We start from the raw sequence: 14,061 nt of genomic DNA, 5'->3' as shown, positions 1-14,061 counted from the left end.
ATGTGCATTTTGGTAATGTTACACTGTTGAAATTAAATCAGAGCAAGATTTATTCTTCTGGATTCTTTTTACTTCGTCTTTCAGTAGAAGAAATCCTTAAAAGACATGTCTATAAATGGCATTATTTTTGAAGTATTATTAATTAAGATAAATTAATGAGTTACATTAACACACCTACTGTAGGCTCTGAATAGATACGGAGTGACAGCATGTTAAGTTTGAAAAGTCAAAGAAACACTGATGTTTCCCACCAAGCCCCACAGATATTGCTTAATTCTAAAAGCTGGTAGGGACTTATCTCACAGAACTGGGGAAGAAAACCCCAAAATGCCAAACCACATTGTTGCAGGAAGCCACTGATATGGTTCAAATCAGAATAATGAAAAATTAAGAATTTTATAGTATTTCTAGTCATAGCTGGTGGCTTCATTGATGTAAATGGCTGCTAGCCTGCATCCTACACAGGGTCATGCATATGGGAGGTGGCACGATTGGCAGTGCATCCACAATCGCTCTCTTCTGGCTGCTGTGCAGCACTGCAGAAGTCTAAATCAACCCATCACAGCCTGAGCTTTGATTAAAGAAATATGTCTTCTACAAATATATGCATATATGGGTTTGCATGTACACAACACACACACACACACAAGAAAAGGTATGTGTGTGTGCACAAGTGTGTATGCATGCACATGATAAATACATGCATGCCTCCCTCTCCCTCTAAACAGATATAAATGCGTAAATATGAATCTGCCTGGTGGTGTTCCTTTGTTAACCCATATTAACTCACTGGTTGAATTCTGTATTACCTCAGCTAACTGCACCTTAAGACTCTCCAGCTCAGCTAAGAGCTGATCTTGATTTTCCTTCTGACGCTCCATTTGCTGCATGTGCCCCTGTCTCAGTAACTCGGTTGCCTGCTGGTGCTCCTGGTACTGCCGCACGAGCTCCTGCCGCATGTCCTCCAAGCGCTCCTCGTACAACAGCAGCTGACTGGATGTGTCTGTGCCTGTGTCCTGTGCCACCATCTCACCGGAGTGCTGAAACAGTGCAACCACTTTAGCATCTTATTTTCAACAACTGTTCCTAGGACGTATTTAAATAAATTTCAGAAAATGCTTTAATAAACGAAAGTAGCCGGAATGAAAGCATTATTGTGTTGCCTGCTTCTTGGACAGTCCAGGCTTAGAATTATTCTGCATTTAAATTTTTTTTTTCAATAAATCTCAACAATATTAGCTTTCATGCTTTTTACGACTCCTTTTTATCATATTTATTTTAGCTCGGCTCCACCCCATGTTTGTGAAATGCTAACTATATGTTTACATCACTTCAATCATTTTTGTGTTTGGTTGATATCCTTTATCACAAGAGACTCAAATTGTTTAAGCACTATTTTTAATCTGTTCTTTCTACAACCACTAAAATATAACCTAGCTTAAAATGTCTTTAAACAATTTATTGTCTGCAATACAGCTGGCATCGTATTCCCTTCCTCAGGCATAGTACACAGGAAAGAAGGGTAGATAATTTAGGTCTGAATTTGTCAACCCTTTGAAAGGGAAAAGGAAACATTTAAATGGGATTTTCATCTTAATTTTTTCTTTGCTGTTTTTTTTAACACTTACTGGTGTTTCTTCTTCTGTAAGACCTTTGCTATGGGAAGGAAGTTCTTCAGAAATCATTGACTTATGTGTCGTCTGTCCTAATATGCAATCAGGGCTGCTATTACAATGAAGCTGTTCTCCAAGGGAATTGGTCTCTCCAGACTCCTCACTGAGTTCCTTGCAAAGTGATTTCAATCCTTCTTCATTCCTACTGCCTTTTCCAGTTGCTTTCCTAAGAAGGCTGTCAACCTCTTCCTCACTGTGCTGCTTCTTAATTCCAAAATGTATTCTCTCTGGATGTACAATCTGTGTTGGTGCTTCTTCCTTCTGCCTAGCAATTCCTGACAATTCAGTCTGTTTGGCAAATGCTACACTCATTGACACAATAACCTGAAAAAATAAGAGAAGTCTGCATTAGTTTATGCATCACATTATCTCCTAGTACTGAAGAAGTCTCACACATGACCATCAACAATAAAAATGTAAGTACCAAAAGTTCCCAGAAGAAAACAAAAAGATAAAAGGACAAAGATATCTTGTCCATCCTGAAAATGATCATGTCTTAAAACACAGACATGTTGTATTTAAGGTAGTTTAATGAACTACAATGCTGTTTTCAGTTACAATCGATTATTTAGCATGGAAATATCAAGTTGTTGCTTGTTTTAAAAAGATCCTATTAGATGATTTCAAAAAGTGCTGGCAAACAGACTTAAGAGCAGGCTCTGCTAAGCTTTTTCTATCTAGCCAAGCATCCTATGTAGAAGTTTGACTGACATGGAATTTTGGGCTGTATAAAGAAAGCAGTGCCATGTGTGTGATACTTAGCACAGGAATTTTACTTAACCAGAAAGAAATTACTGGCACTAACTAGATGCAGTTGCAGTTACAACAGGCTGATAACTTTTGTGTTGCTAAATATCTCTAATACAAATAAAGCCCTTTCCCAATCATGTGAGTAATTCTATTCTAGATTTAGAATACAGTGATTTATAGCACAAGCTACAAAAAGTGTGAAAAATAGTATAATAAATACAGAATTGTTACACTTGAAAATACCAAACTCTTCCCTTCCAAAAAAGGTGACTTTGTCTTAAGAACTTAAACTTATCTTAACCAATGCAACATTTGTTTCCTCATAAAGAAGGGGCTTTTTTTTGGCATCAGATTAGAGAATATTTTTTTTTATTCTGCAAAAAAGTGGAAACTTTTTTTCAAATCAGAAAGTAAGTAAATCCACAAACAAATATACTCTACCTATAAAATCTTACTTTTACTTTTCATGTTTTAGTCACCAGATCAAAAATAAACTATGAATTTTACATGACATATAAAATGCACAATAAAATATGATCAGAAAATAATATTAAACTATTAAGTCCAAAAGTCTTTTGAACTGACCCACTGATAAGCCTATGGTAGCAAGAAATACACTCTAAGTCTCTGAATTTTTAAAATAAATTCTAGTGCAGAATATGGTAGCACGTTGTCCATTTCCTTTAAGTTTTAAACACTACCACTACAACCCATATGAATAGAAATTATGAGTCAGGAATAGGACAGATAACTAAGAAACTCCAAAATGTTCCAGAATTTTTTAAGGCTTTCTCATTCAGAAGCCAAATGAAACTATTCTTTGTAAATAAATCATACAAATATTAGCATATGCTACAGGAACTGCCTGAATAGTTGAAAATGGCAAATAAAAATGACAGATTTTTAAAACATATTTTAAAGAAAAGAAATAGAAGTAATACCTTTGCTACTTCTTCTTCTAATCTTTCTTGGTATTGTTTTTGGAGTAATTGAACAACATCCAGATCATTCTGCATTTCAATCTCCCTACCAAGCTGTAAGTAAAACATGAAATTTTAGATCAGTTGTTTGTGATTTTACTTCACCAGTTTCAAGTTTCAATCCAGCAAGAGACTTTTCTCCTCAGTTAGGTTTTCTTCATCTCATACAAATCATGTAATTTTGTACCACAACATGGAAGAATTGGGTAGACCACTTTACCTTGTTTCTACTTCAAAATGAATTTTAAAAGTTGAGTTTGCAACTCTCCTCCCAGCACTATTTGAGATGTTTAATGCAGTGAAACCAGATCAGTAAGCACAGAATCACAGCACAAAAAACATTACTATTTTGCAAAATGCAGAATTTTTGAGCCAGGTTTCCAGCACTCCTAGCGAAGGAATGCATGGGGTCTTTCCAATTTGCACTTGGTCTCTTAAAATCTTTGGGGTTATTTTCCAAAATTTTTCCAAAATTTCTCCTAAACTGTGCAGCATGTACTACAAAAGTCCTGGTATTTCACTTAAATTGCTCCTTTCATAACTCATGTTTAAAGAAAGGTCACAATATTTTAAAGATTCCAGAAGATATCCCAGAATTTGAACATGAATTGTCTCCCACTTTAGTAAGAAGCAGCCAACTGAAACTTCTTGTTTCAAAGATAAAATTAAGAAAATAAATTTAAACCCAGCATCAATAAAGCAAGTTTTCTTGATCATAATTCCCAGATATGTTTTTCAGAAAAAATTAAGTATTTTTCCCCTAACATGTACTGTCTAATAGTATAGAACAATACCAAGATGATAACTACCTTAATCTACTTAGACCATATTTCAATTTAATCTAAGAAGAAAAGCATGTAAATTATGTCACTCATATATATATATATATATATATATATATATATATATATATATATTAGCTATCAACTGAGTTACATCATACCTCTAATGCTTTATCTGTTTTTCTCTGATGAAGATTTTCTGTGCACTTTACTTTCTTGAAGACTTCTGTTAACTTTCTTTCAGAATCTGAGGATACACTAAAAAGGTTCAAAAAGCAAAGAGGAGAAAGAATAATTTTTAAAATATCAGTATTTTGCGCATGACTTGATGAAAACCAGAGTGTGCTAAATGGGCCTAAATTTCACCACAAACTTTATTATTATCTATCATTCTAGAAAATAATTAATTTCAGGTAACTACATCTGCACAAGATGTCTTTATATGTAAAGGATAGTGCCTGGAGTTTTGAGGACTAAATGTGGTCTACTGAGTTGAAGTTTTGAAATTGTTGCTATAAAGCTCATCTATATGAAATTACTTTTACACATTATTCCATTTATAAAATCTTCCTCTAGTAACTGTAAATGCCACACTACTTAATTTGCAATGTTTATGTCATTTTTTCATAAGAATCTTTACAACTCTTGAAGGAACAAAACTACAGAAGAGCAGTATGTTTATAAAGAATGTCTCCAATTCTGAATCAGAACACAGATGGTTATTTGAAACACTCCTTGAACGAGTGCAAAGTTATAAGCATTGAAAAACTGATGAATACCTTGTGTGGTCAGAGGATACCCCAGCAATCTGAAGCTTATCCTGCAGATGGACAAGCTCTGCAGTGTACCTCTCCTGACTTTCTTTCAGCTGCTGCTGGAAATAGGACCGGAGGTGTTCCAGTTCTTGAGCATGCTGCTCCTCAAGTTGTTTCTTAAGGTTCCCTATCTCCTTTGAACAGTATTCTTGAATTGTAGGATCTGTATAGAGGTTGTGTGAAGCAGGGGGTGAGAAGGACAGATGGAGAAAAGAAAAAGAAAGAAAGAGGAAGGAAGGAAGGAAGGAAGGAAGGAAGGAAGGAAGGAAGGAAGGAAGGAAGGAAGGAAGGAAGGAAGGAAGGAAGGAAGGAAGGAAGGAAGGAAGGAAGGAAGGAAGGAAGGAAGGAAGGAAGGAAGGAAGGAAGGAAGGAAGGAAGGAAGGAAGGAAGGAAGGAAGGAAGGAAGGAAGGAAGGAAGGAAGGAAGGAAGGAAGGAAGGAAGGAAGGAAGGAAGGAAGGAAGGAAGGAAGGAAGGAAGGAAGGAAGGAAGGAAGGAAGGAAGGAAGGAAGGAAGGAAGGAAGGAAGGAAGGAAGGAAGGAAGGAAGGAAGGAAGGAAGGAAGGAAGGAAGGAAGGAAGGAAGGAAGGAAGGAAGGAAGGAAGGAAGGAAGGAAGGAAGGAAGGAAGGAAGGAAGGAAGGAAGGAAGGAAGGAAGGAAGGAAGGAAGGAAGGAAGGAAGGAAGGAAGGAAGGAAGGAAAAGAGAGAGAAAGAAAGAAATAAACTATATTAACTTCTTCACAAATATTTAGCAGTGATGGACTGAATAATTTATGTAGTTAAAAAAATGTCTGACATCCTGTCAACTACTTTTCTGTAACAAAAAATGATAACCTCATCTTCCATTTTGCAATATAATATTTTATATGGGTAACAAATTGTTATTGTGGAAAACTAAAAAATACTAAACCAGGAATGTATCACAGAATATACTTCTGAAAGAATTTACAGAATTGAGAAAATCAGAGTATTGTACTGCAAAATCAGAAAAAATATTTTATGTTCTAGCTGTAGTAAGATATAAATCAGTTAAAATTAAAAGTAATTTGTCTTTTCTTTTTCTCTGAATATACATATATTAAAAACAGCATATACATCTTTTTACCCATTAGATTCTGTGGAGGAGTCTGCGGACTTTTCTTTCCTATTTCCATATGGATAGGTTCCTCTTCTTTCCTCCTTTCTGAAGAAGATAGACTTGGTTCCTTGACCTAAATAATAAGCAAGTAAACGCAATTAACAACAATTTGTCTAGTAGTAGCACAAAAATATTATATCCAGTGCTGCACTTCCAGTATGAAAGAGAAATGGATATACTGGCACGAGTCCAGCACAGAGTAACAAAGGAGATGGGAGGCTTGGAGTATTTCTTGTACTAGAAGACGTGGAAGAGCTGGGCATTTATAACCTGAAGAAGGCAAAGTTGACCACTGGGCTTGCGGAGTATCAAAATTCAGCTGGACACAGTCCTTGGCAATCTTTCCTAGCTGATACTGCTTTGGGCGAGGGGCTGGATTAGATGAACTCCAGAGGTGCCTCCTAACCTCAACCAGTCCACAATTCTGTGACATGGACAGCAGCTTTCTCCATGTTCTCAAATCACTGCCCTGCTCTGCCACTCAACCAGGATACACACATTTTCAAACCCTTCCTCAGCCATCCAGAAGGAATTCGTGCAGCAGAGAAAATTCAAATGTTCATATACCCTATACTATAGAAGTTCACCTGTTTACACTCTGCCATCAGCTGTGTTTGAAGTGCTTTCAGCCTGCTGTACTCTTCCATTATCTTCTGGAGAAGTGCATCCATACGTTCTTGCACAGCTAAATTACACAAAGAATCAGGGACTTTAAAAAAAGAAAACAAGCATTTTACCACAAATTTTAACACAAGTGATTTGTTCATAAGCTCTGCCCTGAAGAATTGTCTGATAAACCTTACAAAATACTGAAACAAATGAAGCCCTTCCAGATTTTTAACTAGTTTTTATATGTATTGATACACATGTATTTTTTTGGTAGGACTGCTAGCTTCTTCTACAAAAAGAGGATGAGAAAAACCCCAAAAACCTTTTTCCACCAATAACCATGACAATGGAAACAGCCCAAAAAATAACCATAACAAAAATAAAGTGGTTCAGAATAATGAGGAAATCTCTAAAACAGCTACCTAAGTACATGAATTAGTACCTGAAAAAGTAATGGCAAAATTGCCAGTCTGAAATACTTTAAATAAGTACTTTTGACCAGCATGATAGTACAAAGTCATTACCTTGAGCTTGATCTCTGTGTACTGGTAATTCTATATTTAGTTTTTCTTTCACATCAGGTTTACAGAAATTTTCCTCTTCCCTGTCAACAGCTTCTACAGCAGCTGAAGAATGTTCATTCTGACTGCCACACAAAACCTGCATAACAAATCAAACAAAGTGAAAAGTAAACAATTTATCATTATTTTATCAATCATAATTCACAAATAAAACAAGAAAACCAGGAAAAAGTAGTATTTTGTGAGCATTAACTTTTGTGAAAATGATGGCTTAAATGTTCTGTTGAATCCTAAGAACAAAGACAATCTTTAAAACTCCTGATAAAAGAAACAGATATGAAAAGAGTTTTCAGTTAAAGCATAAATGCATGTTTCCAAATCAGTATTTAATTTGGAACTGCCATGTATTAAAATCTTGTAGAGAAAAGCCTTCTTTATTAATGTGGGAAGCAACTTTACATTTTAAATGTCTCATTCTCATAAGCTGCAATTTTACTTAAAATAGGAATTCCTAAAAGCAGAAATTTGTATCTTTTTAGGCATTACAGCTCATCTTGTTCTTTAAGTGCTGAACAAATCAAACAAAAGGGTATGGCAGAAAAAAGCAAGTAATGAACAGAATACCCTATGTTTGTTGGTGCTATGTGGTCAGCAGAATACTGCCATATTCAAAATGGGCAGGCAAACAGAAGATTTATCCTTATGATTTCTGAAGATAACTGATACTTGAAAAGAAACCGCTTGTTCAAAGCACTGTGGGATTCTTTATTTAAAGATTTTGTACTCAAAAAAACCCAAATTCAACTTAGAAAAGTAAAACCAAAATTTCTCCGACAGCTCTACAAAAGGATCATACAAACAGGCAGCATTTTTCATAACTGTGCAATAACTCATGCCAAGCACTCTCATTTAGCTGCCAGTTTCTGTGAGCTATCATGGAGTCCTGCCTAATCTCTCCTCAAGTTAAAATTCTGCTATTCACTTTCCCAAAAAGGTACTGAAAAAAGTCCAGTAAAGAAGGAAAACAACCACAAACCACAAACCCCATCCATCTGAAGTATTTTAGACAAAAGCAGCTTAATTTATCTAGAAATAAGTCTAATAAGTAACTGGATTGATGGTCAAAAAGCACCCATAAGGGCCATCAATTACTATTACTCTAGAAAAAAAGATATGCCAAAATATTATTATAGGTAGCAGATGAAGACTAAATATAAGCTTCTATTTTTGACTGTAATATTTATTTACTAAAAACAACACGGACAGTAATTTTTTAGGTAGTTTGACACTTTAAAGTCTTTGAAAGATGAACTGCAGCTAAGAAAAAAATTCCTATCTCATTGCAGATATGAGAGGTGATGTCCTGTGCATCAAGGCGCTTGTGAGCGACACCAGATTCTTGAATCAAGAAGATAAATCCAGAAACAAAGAGAAAGGAAAAAAGTACTTCCAAACTAGCAGAGATGAGATCAACATTAGCTAGAAGATTAGGACTATGTGTAAGACATAAGACTTGTCTGGACAAGGATATAAGTTAAAGAAAAAAGAATACAAAACCATTTGCAATACTATTTTGGAAGCTCAGGTTCAGCAGTCTCTATTTTGAGATCAATGCAAAGAGAAAAGCTGCAAAGAAAACCTGCAAAAATAATGTAGAAAAACATGATGACTCACTAACCATCATTTTTTGTTTTCTAAATCTTCATTTTGAAAAAGGCTTTTTGTTAAGTCTTACCTGAGTGAGCCTGGAACATTCCTCAGTGACAGCTTCATTCAGTTTTTCTATAAGTCTTTGTGTGGATTTCTCTTCATCATCTATGAATACAAATTATTCATATTATTTTTAAACACTAGATGCACAACAACTTTTCAAAGGTCTAATTTCCTCCCTCAGTAAGGGTGCCTCTTCAACTTGAGGAAGGACACTTTTTTTGTTCCCCTCTGTTGTTACAACACATGGACAGTTTCAATTATCACAGCTGAGCTGCACATTCTAGAGGAGCAAGAGATAAGAAATGGCTTTGTGTATTACTGACCTCCAGAAAGATAAAAGCATACAGATACTTAGTGGAGGGAGAAGAACTTGTGCAAAAAAATTAAACAAAGGCAAAACATGGTATAACAGAAAACCTGAGATAGAAAACCATCACGATAAGATAAAAGTTCACTGAGGCAAAAAGCAGTCCCAAAGTTTACTTAAAGTGTTCAGGGAGTCAAATATTTTGCTGGTGAATTTGCCTATTTTTCACCTTACAGGCGAATCTACCATATTGTTCTTCACAATGAATTGAGCTAATATAAACAGCAAACAATGAGTTGTAATACTTTTGATTCCTTATTTTTCACATACTTTTTTTTCCAAGTTACCTCAGTAATAGACTGCATGTACTGGGTAAACAATTTGTTGAAAAAAAAATACTTCAAAATATGATATAAAAACAATTTATTGGACAGCCAAATGCACAAACTCTTGTGCTTGTTTGGTTGGGGTTTTATAACACAGCTTTTCATATAGAGCTTCATTCTCATAATTTTGGCCAACTTACCTGCTTGTTGAAATTTCAGGGTCTGGAGCTCCAGCTGATGCATTCTTTTAAGATCAGTCATCTCTCGCGTATGATTGTGAACAAGTTCCTCTTTAAGACTGCAAAGTGCACTCTCTTTTTCTGCCTTCAAGGACTCACAAACCTGGTCTACATGAGCTGAATAAACCAGGGATAGACAAATCCGCTGTGCTTCCATTTGCAGCTGTAAATCAGTCTTTGAATATAAAGACACAATTTAAAAGAATGAGAAACAAGAAAATAGAAAGACCTGTCTTTAGAAATTTCTGAGATTAATAATGTGTTGAATAGAATGCTGCATATATGGTATGCATAAGGTAAATTTAAACATACATAGGTTAGAAAATTGGGTTTTAACAAAATAGTAAGACACTTCTTCAACTTAAAAATCAAATTAAAATCAATAAAACTCAATAGGCTTCAATTCCTGTTTTGCAGCAATAAAATCCCAATGAATTTTAACCCAATGAAGCAAGAGCAATATCATTATTAGTGGAGCAGTTAAGTAAGTGCACTGTAAACACAGAGAAAAGATTGTATTATTAGCAGACGTTAAAAACATTGATTTTCAAGGCTTGTAGTTCTGGTCTGCAATTTGGGGATGTTATTGCTAAAGAAACAAGATGTTTGGGATATGCCAACAGGGACCTACTTAGAGCTGAATTTTGAAAAGGTTTTTAGACACCTCTAGACCACAACAATTTTTAGTTGTATGGCAGGAAATTGTAAGACCCTTATCACAGCCTTATAAAAACAAACCAACCAGTCAACCAATCAAAAAAACAAAAAACCTAAATCAAACCATCACAAAGCGAAAGCATTTTTTTATAATCTTACAACTGTTTCCAATGTGGCTTTGCTTGTGATTTTATTTCTTAGGAAATGAATGAACTACAATGTAATATCAGGCAGTTGGTGGTATTAGTTCACTGTTAGGTTGACTTTCATAAAACAAAAAAAAAGTTTAAAAAACAGTAGAAGTCTGTTTAACATCTATTTCCACAGAACACTTAGTTGCATGCAGCTTGCAGCAAGCTTTGAACTTCATCAGTGTACATAAATTTAAATTTATATATAGATTTATGATTCCACCACCTAATTAAATACTGATAACTCAGTACTTAGCTATTTGTACTGATAAATAAGAATTCTTTCCAAGCTACCTACAATTAATTTACAATACCGAGAAATACAAACAAAATTGTGCCAACAGAACTTATGACAATTGTTAGAATCGCATGATATTCATTCTCATTATCACATCCAGATACATTTCTTAAAACAAAATATTTGTATTTCACAATTTCTGTATTTCACAAGTTTGATATTTTAGCAGTTTGGTCAAAGATGACTCATGACATGTCATTATTCTTTATACAGTTTGAATGAGTACTTAAGAGAACTGAAAAACTAATCACAGAATAAAAAGTTAGGTCCAAAATAAGCTTTTCCCTTAAGAAAGTAAATGCTGCATCAAAATATGAAGTGTTCTGGTAGCCTTCTTACATTTTTGTTGTTGCTGTTGACTTAATTAAATGCAAGGGAAGAGGTTTTTTTTCATTCAAAAAGCACCCTCATACACACTGACTGTGCTTATAATTCTGGTCATTCATATAACCTCTTTCAACCACTGGCCACAACCCTTTCACCCACTGACACACACACCTATACTTGAAAGCAGCCAGCTGGAAAAAATATGATGCAAATTTTTAAGTGCAAGCTCCTAAAAATTTTCATAGTTAAAGTATTTTCTACACTGTTTTACATCACATACCTGTTCTGATTTTAAGGCATCCACTTGCTGCTGAAGGTTATTTTCACTCTGTGTAATGGCTGGTAGTGATGTTTCCTCTGTCACCCTGTCTGGCGTCTCATGCACATGTTCCCCAACAGACTGCTGCTCTGGTTTCAGCATTTGCTGGATCTCCTTCCTTTTTGTTACCTCATGGCTGCAGTCTTTACCAGAACGTACACTACCTCTTGAATTTTTTCCTTCATCAGCTTTACTCCTTGAACCAGGGGTTTTATTCCTACTTTCAGATGCTGGAGTAGCAGTCTTTAGAGATTTTCCTTTAGAGCATTTTTTCTTAGAGTCATTACTACTACTATTTCTTCTCTGAACATGACTAATTGTGACTTCTAGTTCTTTACATTTTACTAGAATTTGCTCTTTCTCATCTTTTAAGGATTTGACTTTTTCATTTAAATGACAGATTTCACTATCCTTTGACTTTAACTGTTCAGAGAGATCAGAAAGCCTCAGGGATAATTCCAGTTTCTCACGCTGAGTAATCTGGAGCTTTTCCATAAGTTCGGTTGCATCTTTCTCAACAACTTCTCCAGCCTCAAATATGTCTTCCCTGGACATTTTTATTTCTTTACTCCCTTCAAAACCAGAGGGTTTAGTTTTAGACAAAACTGGTCTATTGCTTTGTAAGTGGCAGATTTTTTCATTCAAAGCTTTAAGTTTGCCTTTATACTCAGCTTCCTGCTTTTTCTTGTTCTCTTCTAACTCAGTTTTTGCTGTCAGAAGACTTGCACATTCTTTCTGTAGTTCCTTATAGCTAGCTTCAAGTTTTTTCTCAGTCAATGAAAAGGCATTCTTCTGCCTTTCAGTATCCTCTTGGAGGATACTGTTCTGGTTTTTAAGTCGCTCATTTTCAACAATCAGCTTTTCTATTCTTTTTTGCAAGTCCAAAATTTCTGTCTTAGAGCTAACACTACTGTTACAAAGGAAGTTTTCCTCAGAGCATACCAACATATTTTTTAATTTTTCTTCCAGAGTTTTATTTTCCCCCTTAAGAACATTATTTTGTGTTTCTAGCTCTGAACATTTTTTTTGAAGGGTATCTTCTCTCTCCCTCATTTGTTCCTGCATCAACTCAGTTTTAAGCTGCAGCTCTTGTATTTCTTGTTCAAGGGTACCCTTCTCTTTCTCCTCCTGCCTAAGCACTTCAATCTCCTTCTCCAGTTCACGGATTTGAAGTGTCATTTCTTCAGATTTAGAATTTACAATAGACTGCTGTAAATCTTTGAGGTTCGTAATCTCTAAAATCAACTGATTCTGCTTTGTGATTAAGTTGTCCTTTTCATATTGCATGGCTTCTATCTTTTGACTCATTTCATTTTGTACTTCATCTAACTGCTGCTTATGGTGCATATTCAAGTTGTGTTTAAGGCTTTCCATGTTCACCAGGTGCTCTTTTTCTAAGTCTTCTTTAAGCCTGGAAAGTTCCTCTTCATGACTAAACAGAAGATTCGTCCTCAGTCTCTCTAATTCTGCTTCTTGAGATTCTGCCATCCTGTCCAAAACTGCATCCTTCTCCCTTTCTAGCATTTCAAGTTTTATTTTGTAATTTGTGATTTCTGCCTCATGTTTTACTTCCAAGTCTTTCCTAAATTCAGAGGCAGAAGCCAGCTGAGTTTTTAAATCTTCAATCACAAACCGGTATTTTTCAGCTTCATTTAATCTACATTCCATATCCACCATAGTTTGCTTGGCCCTTTGAACCTGCTCTCTTGAAAAATTCAGTTCCTGAAGAAGATCTTCAATTCTAGTTTGTTGAAGAGATTTCTCTGTTGCAATAACTTCCATCTGTTGTGACAATTCTTGCTTTATTTTCTCCCTTTCCTTATCAGCATCCTGCAATTTCGCATTCAATTCATTAATTTTAATATTCATTAAATGCATTTGATCTTTATTAACATTCTCATTAAGACAAAGACTTGAAGTTTGCTCCAATTCTACTTTTTGTTGCAAAAGACGCTGTTCTATTTCCACTGCATGCTGCTTAATTAATTCTTGCTTCATTTGTACAATCTGCTGGCCGTGCATTTCATCTAATTCAGCCTGAAGTTGTGCCAGTCTCCTTTGTGTTTCTAATTCCATTCTTTGCACAATGTCAGCTTCAGACTGGCTGTCTTTATAACATCGTTTCTGCAGTTCTTCCACAGTTCCCATTAATTGTTTTATTTCATCAGAACATTGTCTTTCTTTCTGTTTGTAGGTGGTAAGTTCAACTTTCATATTACTTATCTGCTGGTTCCTTAGAGAAATCTCTTCTTTCAATTCTTCAAGTAATTTGCTGACATCTGATAGTTTTTCCTTTAGCTGAAACGAATTTTTTTCCTCTTCTCCAAGTTTTGCTTCCAGCTCTTCAACTAATGCTTCTTTTTCTTGTAATTTACTCAAATCTTCCCCCTCTTTCTTCTGTTTTTCCTTAAACAAAAAG

General features: G+C 35.2%; 1 protein-coding gene across 8 annotated transcripts in view; it reads right to left on the bottom strand.

Moving 5' to 3' along the window:
• The window catches only part of AKAP9 (A-kinase anchoring protein 9), a 104,571-nt gene that overhangs the window by 47,528 nt on the left and 42,982 nt on the right, over positions 1-14,061 (bottom strand). For 5 of the 8 annotated variants that reach the window (XR_010356575.1, XM_064409728.1, XM_064409755.1 and 2 more), the window contains 11 exons: positions 11,604-14,048; positions 9,812-10,025; positions 9,001-9,080; positions 7,269-7,404; positions 6,723-6,844; positions 6,103-6,208; positions 4,965-5,163; positions 4,347-4,443; positions 3,365-3,457; positions 1,629-1,997; positions 810-1,040 (listed from right to left, as the gene is read on the bottom strand). Coding sequence is in view for 7 of the 8 variants with exons in the window: in XM_064409728.1 (XP_064265798.1) it covers positions 810-1,040; positions 1,629-1,997; positions 3,365-3,457; positions 4,347-4,443; positions 4,965-5,163; positions 6,103-6,208; positions 6,723-6,844; positions 7,269-7,404; positions 9,001-9,080; positions 9,812-10,025; positions 11,604-14,048 (4,092 nt within the window). In the remaining variant the exon portion in view is untranslated. The remainder of the gene's footprint in view (positions 1-809; positions 1,041-1,628; positions 1,998-3,364; positions 3,458-4,346; positions 4,444-4,964; positions 5,164-6,102; positions 6,209-6,722; positions 6,845-7,268; positions 7,405-9,000; positions 9,081-9,811; positions 10,026-11,603; positions 14,049-14,061) is intronic. The other 3 variants (XM_064409745.1, XM_064409800.1, XM_064409737.1) reach the window with 2 other exon arrangements.

This window comes from Passer domesticus, chromosome 1, assembly GCF_036417665.1.
Source record: "Passer domesticus isolate bPasDom1 chromosome 1, bPasDom1.hap1, whole genome shotgun sequence".
Taxonomy (NCBI): Eukaryota; Metazoa; Chordata; class Aves; order Passeriformes; family Passeridae; genus Passer; species Passer domesticus.
The sequence above is the reverse complement of the archived record's forward strand: the minus strand, read 5'-3'. Positions and strand labels throughout refer to the sequence as shown.